This window comes from Chelonoidis abingdonii, chromosome 19, assembly GCF_003597395.2.
Source record: "Chelonoidis abingdonii isolate Lonesome George chromosome 19, CheloAbing_2.0, whole genome shotgun sequence".
Lineage (NCBI taxonomy): Eukaryota > Metazoa > Chordata > Testudines > Testudinidae > Chelonoidis > Chelonoidis abingdonii.
The window spans coordinates 11,158,242-11,184,022 of NC_133787.1; the positions used below are offsets into that span (position 1 = coordinate 11,158,242).

Genomic DNA, 25,781 nt, shown 5'->3' on the forward strand with positions numbered 1-25,781 from the left:
TCTTTTCTAGCATCATCCCTTCCGAGGACACATGAAATAATTGGCTTAAGAAATGGCTTGCTGGATATGGTCTAAATACAAGGATCTAGTATAATTTTGTATAGAACAAATGCTCTGGAACAAAGGAAAAGCACACGTTTTATGTCTACATTAGTCAAATTGAATTGAGAATAAGATTTTAAGGATTAAGTTCCTGAAGTCCCTTTGCAGACTGCCTGTTTACAATATCCCAATCTTCTCACCTATTTCTCTGATTAAAAGTATAGGTCAAATTTATTCATCTTAATATTTCTAGTGTGCCCATGACTGTGATATCCAAGGTGTCAATTTTCAAATTCAACTTCTTTCTTAAGGCAAGAAAAATAGGGCTCAGCCCTAAATCAGGGGCCAGGAAGAGGAAAAGATAACATGTAGCTGGGAGTCACATGAATGGAAAACTGTGGTAACACTTATTTCATTTAAAGTGGTTCAGAAATTGAGTCTCAAGTGATCTGTATGAAAGTGAAGACCGCTGTTCTTGTAAAATGTCTGTTTTATTGTTCTTGAATATGGTTATTAAGTTTATGGGCAAGAAAGGGCAGTTTCTTGAGTGACTCCAGCCACTTGAGATAATACAAACCCATCCACAGTATTTATTATTTTTATTACCATAGCATCTAAGTAATAAACTAACATACTAAAAAAATACCTGTATGCAAATAAGGCTCATATAAAAATCACACACACCTAAAGCCTATAAAAAAAATTTACATTCCATCCTTCCAACAGCAAATCCAGTATGTGATACATGAACAAAATCAAGGATTTTCCCAGGACCAACTCACACTGAAGGCAGTGGTTGTTTGGGACTACTGAATTTAAAAAAAAAATAAAAATAAATCAAGCCACTTGCTTAGGAGTGTTTATAGGTACCTATTTTTGAAAATCTTGGACTTAAATCTTAGCTGCTATTAAGAAAATTCTACTTTCTCTACTTGACTTACAAAAAAGAAATTTCTCTTATCATTTACAAGTTGTCTGAATGGAATTTTCTAGAACAAGTGTCCAGGCTGGACAAAACATTAGAGGAAATTCCTTCATTAGCAACGAGAAGAACTAGAGCATCAACTGGTAAGACTGCATCAAACATGTAAATACAGGAAGCAACCAATGACACTGAGGACATCATGACTCCAATGCTCCTAAAACATACTTAAGAATAGTTCTCCTTGGATATTTCATGTAAATATATTTGAACTTAAAAAAATTCTGTATTACATTGGAATTTTTATGCATTTTCATTTCAGTACTATAATATATATATATACACACACAAAAATTCCAATGTAATATAGATGTAATATATATAGCAAAACGATACACAATGTTTCTACTGAGGTTTTATAAATAAAATACATGGCGTCAAATATTTAAGCTTTAATATGCTCAGTTGCATGAGCACAATTTGGAATCACTTATTAGAAAGCCACCTTCATTAAGCTATTGCCCTTTGTTGGTCTCTCAGGGCTGGTCTACACTACGGGGGAAAATCGGTCTTAGATACGCAACTTCAGCTACATGAATAACGTAGCTGAAGTCGAATATCTAAGATCGGATTACTCACCCGTCCTCACCGCGCGGGATCGATGTCCGCGGCTCCCCCTGTCGATTCCGCAACTCTGTTGGGGTTGGTGGAGTTCCGGAATCGATATAAGCGTGCTCGGGGATCGATATATCGCGTCTAGATGAGACGCGATATATCGATCCCTGAGCAATCGATTGTAACCTGCCGATACAGCGGGTAGTGTAGACATAACCTGAGGGTCTCCCTTGAAGAGTTTTCACTATTAGTATCTGAAATGGAAAATCTCTCTTCATTGGAATTTCCTAAAGCTAAAGGCACTTGTTTCGTTGTGCAAGATGAAAAGTACTGCGAGAGTCTGTATATAGACAGACTGTCTCTCTGTATCTGATGAAGGAGAGGAAGAGATGTTTGGTATGTCCTGGCTTCTTTTTATCTACTGTATCTTGGGGTGAAACTTCAAGTCAGATAGAGAAACGAGTATGCTGGAGGTTAAAAATGACACTAAAGAAAGATAAAAATCAAGTAAATTGCTGATACCTGTGATTTTTCAGTAGTGACAGTCCAAAAGAAAAAGGAAACAAAAATGTTAAGAATTTCACTGCCATGTCTACTTCATTGTAACATGTGAAAAAAGCAAAAGCCAGGAGAAGACTAACCAAGTCAACTTTTGCCAATATGCACAGTTATTTAACTGCAATATTTGCCTCTTCTACAACAGTTGTTGTTCTGGTTTTTCTAACAACCAGAAAATCCAGAACTGAATTTTTTTACTATCTGTGGGAACCATCCTGATCTAGCTACAATGAAAAAGTCCGCAAGCAGTCAAGCCTTAGACTATTCCTTGGACACTTTACTGCAGGGGCAGAAGCTGTGCTTTTATAAAATTTAATGCTAGAATAACTGGAAAGAACTATTTGGGAATGTAACGAATGCAATGCACCTGCAGCTCCACATACAATAGGGCTCGGTTTTCTTCTACTTTCACCCTTTGCACACCAGCTTAAAACTCTTGACTTCACTGGAGTTACTCCGGATTGATAACAGTATAAGCAAGGGGATCCGCAGGGTGATATAACTGGGAAATGACAGCTCCTTATAGGACAGAAAAATAGAACAAGTACAAAATTTGCTGCCATAATAATACCTAGCTCTTATATAGTGCTTTTTATCAGTGGATCTCAAAGCTCTTTACAAAGGAAGTTAGTATCATTATCCCCTTTTTAATAGATGGGGAGACTGAGGCACAGAGATGAAGTTATTTAAGCAAGAACATCCAGCAAACCAGTGTCAGGGTCAGGAACAGACCCAGGTGTCTTGAATACCAGTTTAGTGCTCTGTCTACTAAGAGATTAAATACTGGAGCATGTCACAATGTCAGTCTGACCCCCAAATACATTCCATCAGAAGACCAAACCAAGAAATACGTTCCTATGGACTTAATAGGGCTGGTTTGGTCATTGGCAGTATATTTATTAATGGGAAAAGTTCCTGTATGTTGTTTTTAATTTTAGAGTTAGAAAACTTACAATGAATAGCCTTGCCATGTCCAGGTCACAGTATCCTAAAGAAAAACAGAAATGTAAGACAAGTTAAACCAGAGGGGAGTACGGACAGGAGACCACAGAAATTATAAGCATACAATTGGGTGAAGCAGAGGATGTTTTACTGTCCTATTAAAAAAAAAAAGTTAACGTGACTGGAATCCATAGCCTTATAAATATTTTCACCAGCAGCTGCATTGCCATAGTATGAAAAATGAAAGAGAGAAAAGATTAAACCCATGGATTAGTTTGCCCATGCAGTTTTGTACTGACTCATGTTTTACATCACCTAGATTCTTACTGAGCTCTCATTAAAAGACTTCACTGGGAGTTGACACTAGCCCTATAAAAGGCACTAATTATAATCTACTCCTTGTCTTCCAGGAAGAACAGCTTTACACAGTTGGTCTGGTAGTTATGCTTGAGATTTCAGCACTAGTTGTGCCACAACATTGTTCTACAGTATACATGGCCTTACCTATTTCCTTCTTCAAAAAGCGATGCCTTCCATTTATGCAAAACCAATCCATTTTTACTGCTTCACTCCAGTGTTTTAAAGTTAACCTACAAAGGATACCAAAAGGGGGGAGAGATGGAGTTGAGGGGCTTGTGCTACTTTAGGGCCTGAAAGGAAGGGTTGGTTGGTTTGGTTTAATTAAGAAACAAATTCTGCTTGTTTTTCCATCACAGAAATGTTATGAATGTGAAGTCTGATCAACAAAACCACAGAAGGAGGACCAGTGGGAGGCACTAAGCTCTTATCTCCCTGAAGGAAGGGACACGAATGTGGAATCTTCAACAAATGTTTCACTTATTCAGAAATATTAGTCACTGAGGTCAAACAGTTATTTTAACAGTCTGATGAAGATTATCTTCTCCCACTTAACAGTGCTACTTTTACTCCTTTAGCACGTGTGATCTCATCATTTACATGACGCTCTCCAGTCATCCAAGAGTCTTCCAGCCTAGACTGGAAGTTGAAGCTAGACAAATTCAGACTGAACATAAAGGTATACATTTTTGATAGGGCGGGTAATTAACCATCAGAACAATTTACCAAGGGTTGTGGTGGACTTTCCATCACTGACGTTTTTTAAATCAAGATTGGATGTTTTCTAAAAGATCTACTCTAGGAATTATTTTGGGGAAGTTCTATGGCCTGTGTTATATAGGAGATCACACTAGATAATCAGTATGGTCCCTTCTGGCCTTGGAATCTATGAATCTAGATAGCATCTGAATTTCTAGTGTAGAAAAATTAAAAAAAAAAAACCCACCCTCTCCCCTCCCTCCCCAAAGTATCAGGCCTTCTTTACACAGCATAAAGAAGCTAAAGGAAGGCAAAAGCCCATATTTTTTCCTTTTCCCAATCATCTTGTATAGAATCACACAGGGGTAATCACAGCTTAGTTGAAATGATTTGTTTAAATTGTTGTTGCAGGATGTTCCTATCTTCCTACCATCACATCTGTACTGAGCATGATTAGAAAGAAAAGGAGCCCTAAACAGAAACAAAATGTGGTGCACATTTACCCTAGTTCTTATAAACAGAGGATGACTATACTGTAGATTAAAATTTACCAAAACTATGCCCTGAAGTGTCCCTAGCCTCTGTTTGCCAGAAGCTGGGAATGGGCGACAGGGGATGGATCACTTGATGGTTACCTGTTCTAGTCATTCCCTCTGGGACACCTGGCATTGGCCACTGTCGGAAGACAGGATACTGGGCTATATGGACCATTGGTCTGACCCAGTATGACCATTCTTCTGTACCTCTGTAAACCCAAAACCCGCCAATGTACCTATAGTATTTCACTTTTTAACTCTGTAAAGCTGCTTAATACATTTTCAAACTTCTCATATATAAGGACACAGATTTACCCTATTAATATTTTATGGACAAGATTGCCAATTTATACCTTATTCTCAACACCCTGAATTTACTGACGCCTAATTAAACTGCTTTTTATTCTTTTAGCTTCCTCTAACTTCCATACGACTGTTGTCTTCAAGGTCATTTCCTTTTTATAAATGAGCTGGTGGTTTTTTTAAGGGAGAGATAGCTCAGTGGTTTGAGCATTGGCCTGCTAAACCCAGGGTTGTGAGTTCAATCCTTGAGGGGGCCATTTAGGGATCTGAGGCAAAATAAATTTAAAAAAAAAAAAAACGTGTCAGGGGGACAGTACTTGGACCTGCTATTAAAGGCAGGGGACTAGACTCAATGAGCTTTCAAGGTCCCTTCCAGTTCTATAAGATAGGTATATCTCCATATATATTATTAAGTTTTAAAACTCTGTCTAGTATTAATCTTTTGATTAGGTACTTCCATCCATAGATGTCAAAGTGCTTTACAGAAGAGTGTAAATGTAATTATCCCCATGTTACAGGTGTGCAGGCTAAGGCAAGACAAGATGTAGTTACATTCAGCATACCAGTGGCAAAGGCAGGAATAGAATCCAGGTCTCTGACTTGCTGGCCATACCCCAACCACTCCTAGCCCATGCTGCCTCCTTTTATTGACATTAGAACTGTTCTAGCTCCAGCTGTCCATACTGCTGTCTCAAATTCTTTAGGAGAAATATCAGTTAATACAATTCTAGTCTGACACTAGTCACCCGTCAAGAACCAAGGCAGGTCTCTTAGCTGGCAGAGGCTTGAAAAGGTTTGCTACAGAAAACAGGGAAGCTGCAGCAACTCCCTTCCCACATACCCTCCTCACTGCCTGCCTCCTCCTGCCTATTGCCCTTAGTATAATCAAGCTCAGTCCGAGATGTGAAAAGCCAGGCTGGGTTCTTTTTGCCTCTTCCACCATCATCAATAAATAAAGAGATTCTACAACTGGAATGCAGCTGAGTTCCACCAGTGCTGCATGAAGAAGACTAGACCTGCTCGGTCTCTTACAGTTGTATTGGCTCCACAGGAATAGAAAGGTGTTTGTTGCCGAAGCTCACTATATCTATATTGTACTAGTATTAAGCAAGGGACTAACAAAACTGTCCCACAAGTAAATAGTCAAAGGGAGCATTTATATCATAGATGGACGCAACATTTTTACATCACTTGATCAAAGCCACTTATGTATTTTAAAGCATTCTCCAGTAAACTATCCACAACCATCACCTTATGGTATCAGAGTTTCATGTATCTGAAATAAGACTGTGTCTACCTCCGTATGCCAGAGAAATTATAGAAAATACACTTGGAAGAAGGTACAAACTGATTCAAAATAACAAGGTCTGACTATATGTTCAATTGGGTTATGGCCTTTTTGCCTGTTTTTGCCCTTTTGAAACTGTTTGCCTAACCTTGTGATAAAATACTGGAATCTTAACAGAAGGGGGGAACACCAGCAGAATATTTGATGTACTTTGGGGAAATCTGAGATTCAAGAGATAGACGCCCTGGCTTGGCATGAAACTTCCAACTTCTGCTATAATCAAACTACTTTTGCTTACTGTTTTACTTCAGCTACATCTAAAACTAAATAGCCCCACTAGCAGGGTTTTTCACCCAGAGTAGCAACAGTCCAATTTTGATGCTAAAAAGACCTGGCTTCTTACATTAGTTCTCAAATGCTACATAAGTGATTCCCATTCCTGGGTCTCTGAAGGAGGATTCTGCTTTGAAACACTGTGGCAATGAATTGGGTACCTGATCAATTGTGTATGGAATAATACGACTAGAGGAATCAAGGAACACAAGCATATTTGGACAGCCTCGTGAACAGATATGGCAATTTCCTGCAGTATCCTGGAGAAACATGATAGGATGAAGTTACACCTTACTGAATCAAGTTTAAGAATGAGTATTTCATTGTACTATAAATGCAACACTGACAGAGTATTGTGGGATTGTATGTAACGTCTCTGGGAGGAGACAGGATTCATATAAAGCATGGGAAATGTTAGGGCTTTAAAGGGCTATTTGAAACAATTTGAACTTTTAAAGTTAAGTGAGTTTCCCGGAAATCTCTAGGGGAAGTATACATGCAAATGTGCCCCCTTCAGGTTATGCAAGAACTCAGGACTTTTGAAGCTTCGCCCTGAGGAGTACACCCGTGGTCTACAAATTACCTATTCCCAGATCAAAGACCCAAACCGCACACAGCAATGACTTATAGATTCACGGGATGCTTGTTTTGAACTAACACCAGCTATGATCTTATGACCACAGCAAACCCTTTAGTGGAGCCTAAAAGACTGTTTACTTGCCAGAGCCCTTGCTGGAGCTGAGGTGATCGCTGGTAAGCATATTAGCATGGGTGTAGGTTCTTTTATTGTTTTCAAGATACTTTCTCTATAATACTTTTACCTTAAAGGTGCTTGCTCTGGAACAGCTGGGTGGTAACTTAACTGTGGGCAATTATGCTGGTTATAGCCTCTGAGGATGCAAGGCAGTGCAGGCCTGCTGAGGCAATCTGCCTTGCTGGGGAATTCACAGTGTAGGCATGGATCTGTACAGCCTGGAAATACCCAGGACAGGAATGAGAGAGATGCGTGTCTCTGCCCAAAAGATGATGGTTGTGGAGTTGGAACCCTGGGTACGTCTACACTGCACGATTATTTCGAATTAGCTTAAACCGATATTACAAAACAGATCTAATAAAATCGGTTTAGCGCGTCCACAGTGGGATCCCGAAATCGATTGTTTGCGTCCATGGTCCAAAGCTACCATCGATTTCAGGAGCGGTGCACTGTGGGTAGCTGTTCCTCAGCTATCCCATAGTTCCCACTTCCGTGTTGAGAGCACAGTGCCTGATGGGGCAGAAAACACTGCCCCGGGTGGTGCTGGGTACAGCCTCACCCCTCCCTTTGTGAAGGCAGCAGACAACCCTTTGGCGCCTTTTTCGCGGAGTGCATTGAGCAAACGCCATAGCACAGCAATCTTTCCCTTTTTTTTTTCTCGTGGTCGTGGGGGGAAATAAACTGAGGAGCTGTTCCCTGAACCACGCCAGACACTGTGTTTGAACCTACAGACATTGGGAGCTCAGCCAAGAATGCAAATAATTTTCAGAGACTGCTGTGGACTGTGGGATAGCTGGAGTCCTCAGTACCCCCTCCCTCCCTTCATGAGCGTCCATTTGAGTCTCTGGCTTCCCGTTACGCTTGTCACGCAGCGCTGTGTATCCTGGAGTTTTTTATTCAAACGCTTTGGCATTTCGTGTTCTGTAACGGAGCTGGATACAACAGATTTGTCTCCCCATACAGCGATCAGACCTAGTATCTCCCGTACGGTCTATGCTGGAGCTCTTTTTCGATTTCAGACTGCATCGCCAGCCGTGCTGATCAGAGCTCCACGCTGGGCAAGCAGGAAATGTAATTCAAAAGTTCGCGGGGCTTTTCCTGTTTACCTGCCCACTGCATCCGAGTTCAGATTGCTGTCCAGAGCGGTCAGTGCTGCACTCTGGGATGCCGCCCGGAGGCCAATAACGTCGATTTCCGTCCACATGAACCCTAATCCGAGTTATCACTATCGAATTTAGCGCTACTCCTCTCGTTTGGGAGGAGTTCCGAAATCGATTTAAGGAGCCGTTTAACTCGATATTAATGAGGACGTCGTGTGAACGGATACAGCGTTAAATCGGTATATCGGCCATTAAACCGATTTAAAGTCGCAGTGTAGACCTGGCCCCTGAGAATGAGTGCTCTTGCTGGACCATGAAGAAGCAATACAGATGCAGGTGCCTTGAACTGTGACTCACTAAATAGGTAAAGAAAATATAACTTAATATGTCCCAGCTATCAACCCACTCAGTGTTGGTCCAACACACTGAGCTGTATTTATAGATGTTTCATACAAAAGCTACTGCAAAGAAAGTTTGGATACTCTGCATGCTACCACAACTGATCAAGATTCTGATGCCTACTGCAATCTACACAGCCTTAAATTCAAAACTAAAACCATGAATTACATATGCTGAATTATCAAAACTACTGCAAGGATAAAGAGATTTTCAAGATTACTTCTGCTTATCATGAAAACTGATAAAAATGTGTGACAAGACAAAAAAATCTTATGATAATTAACCATAGTTTTTCTTCATTACTATACCTTTCAACACCTATTTTATCAACTGTTTTCCAGAGACAGATTCTGGACAAACAAACAAAAGATGTACTCTACAGGTTTTAAACTGTTTAATTATTATGATGATTTGTACTGTGGGCCCCGATCACAGCCGAGCAGCCAGCCGTGCAAGGCGCTATACAAACACAATGGGAAAAAAAGATAGACCCTACCCCGAGGAGCTTACAAGCTAAGTAATAACTTATTGCTAACTTGTGAAAGCAAAAAATTGCCAACTGCTTATTTCACTCTTTACATTCATCTAAGCATCCCCTCTATTAAGTGCAGAAACTTATAGAAGACACTGCTAATAATGAGTTGACATTATCCAAGAAAAAGTTATCAGGTTTTTAAGAAAGACTTTTGTGTGATGTCTTATAAGCATTCAATTGACTTTTTTTTTTTTAAATTTTTAAATTCCACAACAGAAATGTTGGCATGCTACTTGTGTGGTACTTTCTCTAGTGGGGAAAACAATTTCTTTAATCTTCCCTGTGCGCTGTAACTTCTGTCTCCCACCTGGAATTTCTGCCCCTTCCTGCTGCAACATTTAATTGTGCGCCCTTCCTTTCCTCCAAAGCTACCAAAATGATTTTCCAATCTTATTATTCTTAATAATAAAATAAAATAAAATAATAATAAAATATTGTGAACTGAGCCTTTTCCCCTGAACTTAATTTGAACCTACATACTATCTTGCAATGGGCATGTAATGAAATGTTTGCAGCTTCCCTGTGGAAGTCAGCTGATGGACACAGTTCTAAATCCTGTTGCAGGAGTAAAATTACATTCATGTCTAGCACTGTAATCATATGCTTCACTATTTAATTGCATGGGAAGAAGGATTAGAAAAAGAAAGTGCGGGGAAGATAGTTCACCTCTCTCCCAATGCACGTGTGGTTCCCATTGAGGTAAATGGGAGAAACAGCATCAGAGGAGAGTACTAACATCTAAGGACAAGTCTACACTGTAGTGCTAAACTGGCACAGCTACACCACTGTAGCGTGTCTGGTGAAGATGCGCTATGCTGACAGAAGAGCACTCTCCCTTCAGCATAATTACTCCACCTCAGCAGGAGAACGTCTCCCATCGACATAGCGCCAGCATATAGAGCGCAAAACTTGTCACTTTGGGGATGAGTTTTTTCACGCCCCTGAGTGATGCAAGTTAGATCGACTTAAGCAGTAGTGTAGACCTGCCCTAAAGACACAGGACACAAGTGATCCCACTCCCCGGCCCCCACCTCAAAATGTTTGATGCTTCTGGTGGTGGGGGTGGGGACGGGGAAGGGGAGACGCACGGGCAGCAGGAAAACAATAAAGTACTAGCCTATACCACTGAAAGTTAGGTCTATTGCAGCAGTCATAAAGTAAGCCTCAGGGAAGAAGAGTGCATCACCCACACCATAAATACAAGCACATCAATTGCAGCTTAATTAATTATAATAAAGAGCATTAAATGTCTGCCTTGGGGTCTTTTGAGTTTACTCATGGAGAAGAATTGCTCTAACAGCTACAAAAACTTGGAAAGATCGAGTGGCGGAGAGTAGAAGTAAAACTGAATCAGAAGTCCCCAAATTCCCATATGCTAAATACTTGCAGCTGCCTGCTTGTAAGGAATGAAAGTTCCCTTAATTTTCAATTAATTGTGAGAGGTGACAAGAAAAATATATTTCATTATATGTTTATTTAAGATTGGGTTCATACCTGGCCCCACTAAACTCCATGGCAAAACTTTCATTGAGTTTCATAGGGCCAGGATTTTACCGAAGTCCAGTATAGACCCACTGAAGTCAACGGGAACCTTTGCAGCGATTTCAGTAAGCTTTGAATCAGGATCTAATTGTATGCAGGAGGCCAAGACTTCAGTCAGCTGACTTCCAATCTGATGTAAAACATTTAGCTTTGTAAATATGAAAGGACTTTGTTCTTCTTTCAGTACTCACTCCTGTTGACTTTTGCCACCTTGCCATTGGGGTCTGATGAACTGCACTGGTGGCATTCTTTTCTATGGACAATTCGGGGGGGGGGGGAGGACAGGAAATGAAAGGGTGGTTTTTTTTAATTAAAACACAGACATAGGAGTGAAGAGATCAGAATTCTATTCCTAGCTCTGCTACTCACCCCCTCTGGGACCTTGGACAAATTGTCTCAGTTTCTTCATCTGTAAACTGGGGGAAACATTTACTCTACCTTCCTCACACGTGTTGTGAAGGGAAATTCATTAATATATGTACGTACTTGAGTTTCTTGGATGCAGTGCAAACTATTATTCTTATGTACGTGGCGAAAGCAATGGCAGTGAGTTTTGCAGAGGGAGTAGTTGTTAATTGGAATTACATACATGCATCAAGGGTTAGAAGTATTCCTCAAGTTTATCTGCCATGTAAGTATTTCAGCAGGATAGAACCAGATGTGCAATCAAGAACAATTCTTAAAATTCCATGCACTCCTAATAAAAAGTGTTGCTGAGAGGCAGTGCACTCTCTTTATCTAGTAATTAACTATTTCAAAGGTTGTTTCTCTTAATGGATCACATTTGTTTTCTTAAGGGCCCCACAACAGTTACTGTGAAAGATACATAACCAGAAGTTGGCATGCAGCTTTACAGAACACCAATAAAACATGGTTTCTGTCTCAAAGCTAATCAAGTTATGACATATTACAATTAATTTAACTGGTGTGAAACAACAAAAAGGAAAGCAGAGTTTATTATTCTAAATAATTTAATTATGCTGGAGGCATAACATAACTACACTGGAAGACATACATATTTACCATAAGAAATGCTTATTTGATTTCCAATTGCATATATACTAGAATATGGAAAGTGTATTAAAGACAACTGGGTTGTTGTTTTCAATTTTTTTACAAGACATTGCAAAACCAAATACTAATACTGAAGCACTAAACAGGACATGTCCAAAGCATATGCTACACAGGTTGCTTCAATATTAGCGAGAATGCAGTAAACTCATTTGGATTAGGAAAATGTACGTAAACCAAGACAAAGCACTCCCCAAACAATAAGAGCAGACTTAGTTTGAGGGAATTGCTTCCATGTTGCTTGCAGTCAAAGGGAACCTGTTGTACATTACTGTTACAAATTTGCTTTTCACCTAGTAAACAAAATATAGCAAGAGTGCTCTTAAAGTAGCATTTAATTTCTTAAGCACTTTCTACTGTATTAACCCTTCTTTCCCTGCAATCCTAGGATAGCCCCTCCCAGTCTGGCCACAACAAGCAGCAAGAGGAAAGATGCAGTGGAGCCAGCTATGCTAGCTTTGCATCACTGGAGGATTCCCCTATGTCAGGGGAATGCTCAGCCAACCTTTTAAGGCAAAGCAGCTGGGGCCTCTAGGAACGCATTTAAACTTGACAATGGACTGCCTAGTATCTGGGTGTCTTTTAAGAAGAATGTTTTGATTTCTAGCTTTCTAAGTTGCAAAAAGGAGAATGTTCTACTTACCAGTTTGTTTGGATATCGGAGCAGCACTGGTTGCACGGGAACTCCGGGAATAAAGGCTCCTGTAATCACAAGTCACTTTTTAATATACAAACATACCACTTAAGAATTAAGTGATTAAGACAAAGGAGGACTGGAGGACAAATAAAACGTAAAGGGGAAATTAAAAAAAAAACGGTTATCCTTGCAAGTTTTTTCTTTTAAACGCATGACTTTGATTCTAAAGATAAGGAGACCTCCCTTCTACTGGTGAATCCAGGCAGAGTTTTAGGTCAGAGAAGTGATTCTCTTGGTTTTGTGGATTATTTTAAACTAATTTTCTCTCATCTGAATGAATATCAGTTCTCACGGGACGTACTCAGTGTTGTTGCAGTCATGTTGGTCCCAGGACATTAGAGAGACAAGGTGGGAGAGGTAGTGAAAGATATTACCTCACCCACTCTGTCTCTCCAGTCACCAAGGAAATAATATTGTTTACATGTTCACATGACCACTGGGGAGAATGACAACTAAGATAGTTACGTAATGCTTATGGTCCTTATTTAGTCACATAGGTGCCTATATGAGCATTTTGTGACTTTGGAATAGGGGGCTGCTTTTTCAACAACGTAACGTGGGAAACCATCATAGCTTTGGTGAGCAAACAGCAACAAAGACCACTTCCTGCTAGACAGTGCCATTGTAGAACAGCTATTCTGTGCAGCCAATAATCTGCTCTGCTAATCTTGCTAAATATGAACCAGAGTAGATTTCATAAATCAGCTGCATGACTAAGAATGTTTCTGTTTTTTTCATTAGTACCTGAACAAATATACACGGAAGCACAGAGATTACTCCAGTTAGTTGCTCAGCTCTAAATTTTAAAAATTACAAAACTACCAAAATAAATGCAATTATTAATAATCCTGCAGGAACCAATAAAATTCAGAGTTGTTTATGCATTTGTAGCATTAATAAGTATTAGAGGTTAACTACATAAAAACAAATACATCTCACATTACAAGAGTATTGTCAGGTCCAATCTCTCAAAGGTAGGTTTTGTGAAAATGAGTTTCCACTGTTTATTTTTAATTTCAATGAAGATGCTTTATATAGAACTAATAGACATTTCGTTAAAGGATTTACAACACAACTATTGAACCATTGCTATAAAGCATGAAAAGATATAGTAAAATTGTCTAGAAACTGCCCAGAAACTACATGCAACTAACTAATCTATCATCATTTTACAAGCTGCCACAAATTGAAAAAGTAAACTCACAGCAAATGGTATAAAGTAGTAGAGGTTTTAAAAACTACCACAGTTTTAATAATCTAAGGTGTTAGTAGTAGCAAAGGTGAAGAAAAGTGGTTTTTTAGAAGTGCTTGACTTGACAGTACCCTTACAGACTGTAAACAAACAAAATAAACCCACGGGACCAAATTAATATTTTTACAAACTGACTGAAGTGACTTTGCAAATCATGCCAGTCCATGATTTTCTAACAAAATACATGCAACACAATATCTCTCACCTTGTTTAAAGGTGATCAGACAAGATCGATTTGTACAGGTGCCTTCTGGGAAAATCAGTACCTTGGATTAAAAAAAAAATATATTTATTTATATACATATACTTTTGCCTTAACAATTTATACATGCCTGAAGGTGTGACTTCTTATTCAAGCTCTCTGAACTGTCGATGAGCCCTGATACTGAATCACAAGTTTATCACTTTGTCAGCAAGGAAATGAAAGCACTAGGGAAGGATCCCTGTGATAGACAGCGATTTTATTCATCTGGATTTTAAAACAAAGGCTTTGTAAGAGAGGGAAGTTCGGGGAAGGACTCTGTCAAGTCTGAAGTAGAGCACAAAAGGCCTCCGATGTTTCCGTTGCAGTATCTAGTGCTGGAAATAATGAGCTATTGTTTCTATCTCTGCCAGGAGCTTCTTACAGACCTGTAAGCTGTATGAACACTGAGTCTGGGTTGACATCAAGCGCATAGGAGGCACGCAAGCACTTACTGCCACAGATGCTATCAACACGAGCTTAGATGCCAACTATGAGGACATGATCACGGATCAAGGCGCAGCAGCAAAACACAGACTTAGAGGTGGGGGCATTTGTGATGTGATGACTTCTGAAAGCATTACATACTACTGAATGGCTTTGGTGTCTGGAAGAATCAGACACACTGAATACCCAGGAGGTCTTAGAATCATCTTCTGAAGCAATTGGATTAGAAGGAGATACAGTATGACACAATGCAGCCAACCCTTCAAGGAACATAGAGCACACCAGCAGCTTTGTCTTTTCAAGGCACTGTAGCAACACCTATTGGAATTCTGAATTCTCTGGGCAAGAAAACGTGACTCCTGAACAGTGTCACTGTAGCAAAAATTATAAAGAGATGCTCCTACTTCACTCCCTCCTAGTTCACAGGGCATGGCTGGGCGAAAAGAAGGTATGCCCAAGACATCCCTGTGCTCCAGTGATACTCTGCTTGGGGCCATAGGCAGGTAGGTTAAGTTAGAGCAACCCTGAGGCTGCTCTAATTTATAACAGAGGGGTACCTCCAAGGATAGAGGAAGCACAAAGGTGGTACACCACATGACCATTCCTGTACCAACCATACTACAACCAGAACAAAAATTGCTACCTAGGTACCTGGGCACGAAAACTGATACTTAAAGGACATGAGGCTGGTGCCCAGAGAGAGGAATTTTCATATTCCTACCTCCAGAATCAAGTAGACAAATGCAGCCAGTTCTCTCTAGACCAAACCACTCTTTGAGAACCTAAAAGAAACGTGATGGGAGCAGCAGCATGTGCTCTTGGCTAGCACATGCCACCTATCTCAGCAGACATGCTGAGAACAGACAAAGCACCCTAACCAGATCATGCCTCCTATATGCCGAGGAGTAAAGAAGAAGCAATTGTTGCTAACAGGAGTGTTCTTCTGCTGATGTGCACTGTTCTAAGGGAGGGGGCCCCTGGATCCCTCTGCTTTCTCCTCTACTGCACCCCTGTTACAGGAGCAGCATTTGGCCCTAGATATTTTAGAATATGTTGTGAAAATATGTTTACGGTCAGGTTTCTGCAAAAAAGAGGAAGGATAACACACAGGACTGGGAGTCAGAAAGCACAGGCTACATTCCCAGCTTGGCCGCTGACTCACTCCACAACCTCAGACTGGTCACTTATCTATGCCTCAGCTTCCTCATTGGTAAACTGGGACTCCACAAGTCTATGCTACTTTATGTCACAAGCCTAAACAACCCCCCAACACCTCTGGGGATTGGGATAGCGCAAAACTGTCGTAAAGCCACCTTTGTGTCTGCCCTGTCTTCAGCAAAGCTCTGGTGCACCTGGTCTATATTCCATCCAACCATGCATTTCCGCCAGGAAAATGAACTGCACTGGCTCATTCACACCTCCGTTTCTACGCACAGCATTACTCAAAAGCTTTCCTAGATGTGACCTTGGTGTCTGATTAAAATACTTGCGTGGCAGAGTTCCAGACTTGCGACAAATGGAAAAAACAACAAAGGTGGCCGTAAGAATGCATAGGGCAAATTTGAACGTGCACTTCTGAGTCAAATTAAAGAAGCCTAAATCCTAACTAAAGAATTTGGAGCAAGCTGCTTGTGGAATGAAAATGATGCATGGTACATTTAAGTAATCCCATCCCAGGGAGAAAATGACATGTGTTTTGGTTTTTGTTTCCTGGAAATGGGGCTCTATGGCTGCTGTCTGTCCTGACCGCCCCCTTATCATTAGGGCTGTGCATTCCGGTTCAACAGAAACACAAATATCTTGCTATTGCCATCTCTGACTTTTCACAAGCTTTTTATTTTTGCTTCAGGAAGCCAGTTATGGAACAAAAATAAGCCAGTTTCCTCATGATGTTTCAATCATCCAGGAAGGGACCTGATCTGGGAAAAATCAATCTCATGATATTTCAGCCACTAAACTTGTTCTCACAGTCACTGAAAACAAAAACAAACACAAACACAAAACATGCACGAGACCAGGTGCAGATTTCTACCTTGGATGCTCCTCTGCCTTTCACACACAGTAAAAGAGGTGCCATTCCAATGCATGGGATAGGACAGGTGCAGGATTTGGTCAGATTGTCATGGGGAGTTCAGTTGTTTGGGGCTCCATGGGCACTGTCAGTCAGGGGGTTTTATGACAGGGCAGCAGTGGGCTGAGGTCAGAACTAAAGGATCAGCTTCTACAGGGATCTTTTAGCCTTTGCTCTTCCAAGAACGGGGCATGCGAAGGTTCCAGGGCCCATCCCAGCCTTTGGCCTGGCACAGTAACTGTTGAGCTGCTTCCCACAACACTACTCTCTCCACAGAGGTCCCCAGCATCCAGCTACTCCAGCTGGGAAGATCATGTAGTCCTAGAAGCAGAGAAACAGCGTGGTGCTGAAAAGTTACCACAAGTGAGTAGGCGTGCGGAGCTGATTTCCATTACTCTCATGCTGAACTCGAATGCAGATGGTAAAGTGGCTTCCAAAATACAGGTGACACTAAATGCCTACTAAGTTTCAAGCGACCTGGTCAACAGGCTCGAGGCCCCAATCTTCAGGGCGGGGGGAAAGCATCCCTGTAAGTGTTCTTGACACATTTTTTTTTTTTTTTTACAAGTTGTTAGTACATTTGGGTTCTGAACTGATTCCTCAGTCACTCAAGAGTAATTATGCTGCAATCTCCTTTCCCTTTTTAAAAAGCCTTTTATAAACCCCAAAGGGTTGATGATGTCTCCTTTGGTTTCAAAGTTACAGCTACAGGCCAGTGTCCAACTGAATGGGACTTTTGAGCCATAAGTTCACAATTTAAAAGGAAAGCTGACACTTTACAGCTTATTATACCTGTGGCCACTGGCCTCCTGATGTTGCTCGTTTAGTTATCTCATTGATTGTATTCCTTCGAGAATCTGGGTCTAGACGTGATACCAGTACAGGCTGGAGGGATCTGAGAATTGCTGTGAAAGACAAATTCAAGTTATTATGATCGATGGTACACTAGTATCTAGAACATCCAACTGAAATCAAGTGCCACTGTCCTAGCTACTGAATAAGCTCATAGTAAGAAACAGACCCTGCCTTGATCAGCTTCCAGTCTAACTAGAAAAGACAGGCCAAGAATGGGAAAAACAAGATATTACTGCCCCTCATACAGAGAAATTATGTGATTTGCACCCAAGTTCATACAATCTGTGGCAGAGTCAGAAACTGAATGCAGATGTCCTAAGTCCCAGTCCTGCCTTGACCACGAGACCATCTTCCCTGCCCTGTGCTCCCAAAACTACATAGCAAATATCAGTAAGTCTTTCATGCTAGTCTAGTGTTTTTAGGTTACTTCTCCTAGTTGCCTACTAAGAGTTTGGCTTTGAGTTACAAAATAAAAGGTGTGAGATTAGTAAAAGGGCTACAGCATGTATATGGCCTCAGTAAGAATAAAAGTGTGGGTCTTCTTTTTTCTTGGGTTGATTGGGGGGGAGGAGGAGAGATCAGACAATGGGAAAATCAAGCATATATTCTATTCTGATCTACGGAATGGTTTCCTTTTTGCATAACTACTTCTTCACAGATCAGTGACACACACAAAGGACAAATGCTCAGCGAGTTCAAATATAGAAAGCAGTGTCATGAATATGCCATTTTCTGAATTTCCTTGATATGGATCTGTTCTGCATTTTCTTTACATAACTCCCCACCCGCAAGACCCCTAGTAATTTGTATGTTCATTTGCAAAGTCAGCACTTTGAGGGCTTGATAAATCTATTCCATCCATCCATGTCCTTTGCACAACTTTCCCATTTCTGGAAATGACTGGCAGATTTGCACAGGGACTGTCAATTCCACTGCTTCCTGCAAGTCTGCTCTGAGCGGAGACATGCAGAGAGCTGCTGTGGAGCTAGTCACTGTCACAGGCCAGAGGGGTATCTAAGCCTTCAGTGTGGGCTCACTAAATCCAGTTTTGCGGCAAGAAGGTCTCCCTGTGGCAAAAGTCACCCCAAAGTCACGTGAACCATGTTCCTTTTGTTTCTTTGTGTTACTCCTGAAGTCCCTTTGTCTTCCTGCCTCCTTCCCCCTCAAGAGTCTGAAATTTCTGGGAAGTTCCCAACCTTTCCCCATTCCATCCAGGTTGCCCAAAGACAAACACTGTCAACAGGAGAATCTTCTGGCTAATGATTTACAGGATGATTGTCAAGGGTCACTTGAGTCATGTACACAAAGGAAGACAATGGAGATAGAAATTATGGCAGGACAGTGTTAGGGAGGGCAAGACAGTGGAAATATAGGTCAGCTTTTCAAAGATATTTAGGCACCTCAAAGATTCAGATGGGTGCATGGTGGGATTTTCAGAAGTGCCTAAGCAAGTTAGGAGCCTCTTCCTCACTGAGATCTGAAAATCCCACTAGGTGCTTAGCTGCATTTGTAAGTGCCTAAATATCTTTGAAAATCTGGCCCTCAGTCACTTTTAAAAATAGGACTTTGGCTCCTAAGTCATAATGGTGTTTTTGAAAATTTTACCCCTTATCTGTAACTATCAATACTTACTGCCAAATACTGGGGCCGACAGGTTCTCTAACCTGGATACGATTGATGGCAATCCAGCTATGATACAAACAATTCCATCAAAGAAGCTTGAGTGAGGAGCTGCAACAAGGATTGGGGCTTCCAAGGGACCTGCTATTTTCCCCTTCACTTCAACTTTGAAGCCCATCAAGAAGAACATAACACGACCTAAGCACTGGAGGGCACACTGGGTCACTCTCCTTTAAAAAAGAAAAAACAAATAGTATGTGTAAGTGAATCAACTCCATTACGTGCCCCAGCCACCATTTCTTTCCCACTTTAGAATAAAGAGCATGCAAGTTAGGTTTCCATGTCATGCATTATAACTACTGGACTCATGCACCCGCTATGTGAGAAATCAGACCCTACTGCCCCTTTTTTATGTTAAAAAACAGGGATTCCACTTTGAATCAAAATTAGCCAGTCAAATAACCTCAATTCTATTTTTTCAAATGATCAGTTTTAATAAAGAAACCCTGATTAAGACGGAAAGTGATCATGTTCCTTTACAGGGGAACTTTAACTCTCAGCTGCTTCCTGTTTTTATTCATGCCTGGTATCATATGGCTACAGAGAGGGAAGAATCTGGAATGCACCCAAGATACTGAAAGGCCCAAAGCTGAGTAATCAAAACCCAGAATCCCTGCTTATAACAGATATAACTGTGAAACACCCTTTGATGACATCACACCTAGGAGAAGAAACTTGTGAGCGGTCACAGGTGTTTTTGTTGTCATGCATAATAATATTAAGCAATCTATGCACAAAAGGTGGCCAAATACGAAGTTTGCCTATTATGTAACATCAGCAATATATTTTCGTGTTCCCATCATCCTCGGGCAGAATTCCAAAGGTATTTTACTTCCTTTGTTAATGAGTACCCCACTCCAAGGAATATTCCTTTCCGGAACCACCTCTAAGGAAAGGCCTGGCTTGCAAAGTATCTGCCTTAATATCTAAACTAGCTCCCAAGATCTCTGCTGCAATGAGCTCAGCAAACTACATAGCCCACCACACAGAAGATGATTTTCTGATATTTGCATAGGTAGCAGAAATTTTATTTCTGTTTTACAATCACTCAGAGCAAATGCACCAAATGTTGTTGATCCCACAGCAGACACATTCTCCACAGCACGTATTTGCAATATTTCTTTGATCATGTAAATAGTAAGGAAACAATTTATTAAAGTTTGCAGCTTTTAAAATATATCACTAAAATTTACCCCAAGTTTGACAATTGCATGTTACCTCTTCCATCCCATGAGTGGCACAGACCCTCTTCCAGGATGGCAGAAAGTCACAATTGCTGCAAATAGCCATGCTAGCAGCAAAATTAATGCAATACATATGGCACGAAATGGAAGCAGGATAAGCCCCAACAGGACAGTCTGGGAGGGGAAAAAGGGAAGAAAATGCATCAACAGAAATCACTGACAACCAATTTGCTCTGGTTACATAATGTGGACTTGAAAGTACTTATGTCACTGCTACATGATTAAATACGAAAAGTATTATGTGATTCTAACACAACAGATGTTTATATAAAAAGGAGGGGGAAGTTATTTTTTCTTTTACAAATGGTGCTTGGGAAAATTCTATAGTTGGAACTGGAATTTCTGAATCTTTAAGTAAAGGATCTTACAGGACTGACTGGCACAGGGGGATTGGAAATTTAGCAGGGGCATAGTCCTCTAGCCAAGGGAAGGCATCTTCAGTGGCGTGATGCAGTTTTTAGGCCACCGCCTAACCTAGTCAGCAAGCATTCCTCAACAATGTGCGTCATCATCTGTGTCATGCCGCTGCTGCACAAAGGGCTGCCACAAAGGCCCCAGCAATACTGGCTGGCTGCACAGAGACCTTGACCCGTCCAGAACCTGTTCAACAGGGACCACTGGCAACGGAGGAGGTCAAAACCAGGCAGATATTTGTATAGGTAGCAGAAACTTTATGTCTGTTTTATGATCACTTAGAGCAAATGCACCAAAATGGAGCACCGGTGGCTAGCAGCACTACAGCTGTACTGCCCAGAGCACCGGATCAGGCCAGGCTCTGCAGCTGCGCTGCCGGGCAAGAGCTTGCAGCCCCGCCGCCCAGAGTGTTGCGCCAGAAGTGGAGCGAGCGAGCTGAGGCTGCGGGGCAGGGGGAACAGCAGGGGGAGGGCTTCCCACACCAGGAGCTTAGGGGCCGGGCAGGAGGGGCCCACGGGTCAGATGTGGCCTGCAGGCTGCAATTTTTCCACCTCTGTCATAGACACGTCTCAGGAAAATGCAGACTGGCTAATCCAGTTTTTCAGTAAAAGGTTATAAAACCACAAATCATGCTAATATGAATGCAAACATTTGACAGAGTATTAAACTTTATCATGATGTAACCATATCCTGCTTTATTCTACAATACTGCTGCTGTATATAACAGTATTCACGCACAAACCATACTCATCCAAAGGCATGACTGGATGTCATGAAGCGTCTCAACATAACTAATCACAATGAAAGAGCTTAATGTGTTGTATTTAATTTGAAATCATGAAATAATTTTGCAATGTTTTTCAAGCTGTTTTGGGAAACCCCGTTTTGAAAGTTATATCTGAAGGATCATTACATCCACAGCCATTTAACAATGAATTTCCAAAACCAGACAGGTACTCTGCAGCAATAAGCATATCGTACAAAAAACAAGCAAGTGGTGTTAAGTATTTTATTGCCATATCAGATGATTGGCTCTTATCAGAAACCATGCAAGCGTTGCCAGTTTTTTTAAACCTGCAACTAAACAGCAGCATTCCTCCCTCAAAGACAGCACTTCTAATCTGATTTTTACAAGTGACTACTTCCTGTTCAATAAAAGCAAAGCCAAACAGCTGAGCTTCCCCATCAGGAAATAACTTCTGAAAAGCAACTTCTGATTCATACAGTTGAATGATCATTAAGGGGGAGGTTTAGGTTGGATATTAGGAAAAAACTTTTTAACCAGGAGGGTGATGAAGCACTGGAATGGGTTACCTAGGGAAATGGTGGAATCTCCTTCCTTAGAGGTTTTTAAGGTCAGGCTTGACAAAGCCCTGCCTGGGATGATTTAGTTGGGAATTGGTCCTGCTTTGAGCAGGGGGTTGGACTAGATGACCTCCTGAGGTCGCTTCCAACCCTGATATTCTATGATAAAATATATTCACTGTCTTGATTCTTACATCTCCCCTTTAAATTAACTAATGTCTGTAATTGACGTTGGAGATCAGAAGCATTTCTAAGTATTATTCATCCTATTCTTCAATATACTCCATTGGCTCCAATGCTCCTTTTGTCTGTTTCTCTCTCATCTCTTTCAGCATTCCTTCAATCTTGTCATGACATCCTACAGTTCCAAAAATAATTGGATCATCTCCATACAAAAGTAAATTTGTCCTTATTTGTCTTCTAAGTATTAATATTACAAACAGTGAATTTTGTCTGCCACTTTGTTGCCCCGTCACCCCCTTTAGCGAGAGCCCTTTGTAACTCTTCACAGTTAGCTTTGAACTTAACTATCTTGAATAATTTTGTAACATCTGAAAATTTTGCCAACTCACAGTTCACCCCTTTTTCCAGATCATTTCTGAAGATGTAGAACAGCATTGGTCCCAGTAGTGATTCTGGGAGGATCCAGGGGTACCCTGCTATTTACTGCTTTCCACTGTGAAAACTGACCATTTGTTCCTAGCCTTTGTTTCCTATCTTTTAATCTGTTATTGATCCATGAGAGGACCTTCCCTCTTATCCCATGATAGCCTACTTTGTTTAAGAGACTTTCATGAGGAACCTTGCCAAAGGCCTTCTGAAAATCTAAGTACTCTATATTCACTGGATCCCTCTTGGGCACATGTTTGTTGGCTCCCTTAAAGAATTCTAATGGATTGGTGAGGCATGTTTTCCCTTTTCAAAAGCTACATTGACTCTTCCCCAACATATCACGTTTATCTATGTGTCTGATAGTTTTGTTCTTTACTGTAGTTTCAACCAGTCTGCCTGGTACTAAAGTTAGGCTTATGGGCCTGTAATTGCCAGGATCACCTCTGGGGCCTTTTTAAAAAATAGGCACACACACAACTGGAACTCTTCTATATTTACAGTTTTATTAATACATTTAGCACAGTCACAAACACCCCAACTCAGTAAGGTAGATAGCACCTGCCCATCCACATACTCACACCATCCCTTGTAGAATAACCTGAAATATTAACTATTATCTTCCTCATCACCGTCACCTTCTCCCTCATCATAGTGCCCATTATTTTGGCACCTCCCAAGGACTACAACTCTTCCCTACTGCTCCTAGGCTATGATAAAACATTTATAATATGTTATGCTGTCACCACTATGTTTGATGCATATTTAGTAAGGGATTTCCCCCTTTTCTTTATTGGTATTTTCTTACCTTACTAATGTCAGACGGTTCTTTTTCTATAGGTTAGGATATCAAGTACCTCAATTTATTATATATATAAATTTGTTACCATGACCCCTTTTAGATATCTGCGGATGTAAGTCATGTACCTGTTATATACATCAATTTACGGGCCGAAGGTGCTGCTTCCAGCAGCTCCCATTGGCCTGGAGCAGCGAACAGCAGTCAGTGGGAGCTGCAATTGACTGGACTTGCGGACGCAGCAGGTAAACAAACTGGCCCAGCCCACCCCACCAAGTGCTTTCTCTAAACACGCGGCATCCCAACTTTGGGAAACACTGACCTAGCAGTTCAAGCTAAATTCACTTCTGGTTCAGATCCCGTGTTCCATTTACGACTAAACCAAGAACTGCCTCTCCCCTTGTTGGTTCCAGGACAAGCTGCTCCAAGAAACACTCATTTATAGAGTCTAGAAATTTTATCTCTGAATCCCTTTCTGAGGTGACATATAGCCAGTCAATAAGAGGATAGTTGAAATCCCCCATTATGATTGCGTTTTCTGCATTTGTAGCCTCTCTAAGCTCCCTGAGCATTTCAAACTCACCATCCTGGTCAGATGGTCGGTTGTATATTTCTACTGCTATACTCTTACGGTTCAAGCACAGAATTTCTATCTATAGAGATTCTATGGTGCAGTTTGATTCATTTAAGATTTTTACTTTGACTGTATGCTTTCTTTCACACATAGCGCCATTCCCCCAACATTGTGACCTACTGTGTCATTCCTATATATTTTGTACTCTGATATTACTAAGTTCCATTGATCATCATCATTTCACCAAGTTTCCATGATGTTGCACTTCATGTGCAGATTATAAACAAAAGACGCAAAAGGAGACGATCATGTACTGTATTTCTTGATCCAGTATTGAGAAGCTAGTAGGAAATCTCTGGTTCAACAAATTCTGCACATAGGAGCTGATTTTATTAGATTCATAATGATTGACACCGAATAAAGGAGGCAATCATCAGTCCCCTTGGCCAAAATTTTCAAAATTAGCCATTGAATGAGGATCTCTTTTGTCAGCTCCTGCACATTCCTTTTCCTGCCCCACTCTCATTAAAGACTCTTCTCTTCCAGCTGTGCACCCTTTAGGGGATGATTTCTCTGCTCACAGGGCTTCAAGTACCAGCTTTAAAACAATGACTTACAATTCTCACTTTCCATACCTGCCTGGTCTCCATCCATGCAATCTCATACTTCGGCCTGTCTTTCTGCCACGTCCTGGATGTCGCAATATCAGCTTACCCTTAACAAGATCAAAACTGAACTCTTTAGACTTCCCTCCAAACCGAGCACTCCACCCCAGCACCTGACACTGTTGACAATGCCCAATCCTCCCTGACACTCTTTCAATCTTGGGATCACCTTTGGCTCCTCCCTCTCCTATATCTAACACATCTAGGCTTTATACCAATGATACTCTTTCCTCTTTTATAACATTTCCAAAATCCAGCTTTTTTTCTCTCCACACAGATAGGCTCACATCTTCTCTTATCTCCCTCTTCCTCTTCTCTGACAAGCACATTGCCCCCGTCTCCACTAATCTGTTAAGAAATACAGTTGCTAAAATCATGTTCCTTACCCTGTGCTCTGATTATGTCATCCCTTTCTCTGAATCCCTCCACTGGCTCCACATTTTTCAGTGCATCAAATTCAAGCTTCCTGTTCTCATCTTCCAGGCTATTCACAATTCTGTCCCTCTCTAACATATACACTCTAGTCTCTTATGTTTCCCTCATACCTCCTTTGCTTTGCCAATTACGGCAAACCTCCATTTGTTTATTTCTCCCATGACTGTTTCTCCTTTCTTCCATGATGCCCGTTGTGCATATGTAACCCACTAGCCAGTATGTCCTCCTCTGTGCCCAGTCCACATGTAACCCTTCTGCCCCTCTGAGTTGGCAGCAACAAGGGCCAGGTTCAGTATCCAGGGGTTCCGTTTTAGTAACACAATGCATAACCGGCTCGAGCCCCCACCCAGTGACCTGGGACACTTACATACCACACCCTCCTGGGTGCCTCTAGGAGGCAATACTTCCCCTCTCGCAAGCACGGAGTCTGAGTGTAGCAAAACCTTTTTAATAAAGGAAGGAATCAATGCGGCATCCCTTTGGAGAAACACCACAAA

The 25,781-nt window shown here is 41.1% G+C and overlaps 1 protein-coding gene across 4 annotated transcripts in view; it reads right to left on the minus strand.

Moving 5' to 3' along the window:
- Window positions 1–25,781, minus strand: part of LPCAT2 (lysophosphatidylcholine acyltransferase 2) — a 71,867-nt gene that overhangs the window by 40,860 nt on the left and 5,226 nt on the right. For 3 of the 4 annotated variants that reach the window (XR_012657290.1, XM_032773509.2, XM_075073801.1), the window contains exons 2-7: window positions 20,458–20,597; window positions 19,192–19,409; window positions 17,497–17,609; window positions 14,151–14,211; window positions 12,640–12,698; window positions 3,091–3,125 (exon numbers count right to left, since the gene is read on the minus strand). Coding sequence is in view for 3 of the 4 variants with exons in the window: in XM_032773509.2 (XP_032629400.1) it covers window positions 3,091–3,125; window positions 12,640–12,698; window positions 14,151–14,211; window positions 17,497–17,609; window positions 19,192–19,409; window positions 20,458–20,597 (626 nt within the window). In the remaining variant the exon portion in view is untranslated. Of the gene's footprint in view, window positions 1–3,090; window positions 3,126–12,639; window positions 12,699–14,150; window positions 14,212–17,496; window positions 17,610–19,191; window positions 19,410–20,457; window positions 20,598–24,819; window positions 24,971–25,781 lie in introns of those variants that run through there. The other variant, XM_032773510.2, reaches the window with a different exon arrangement.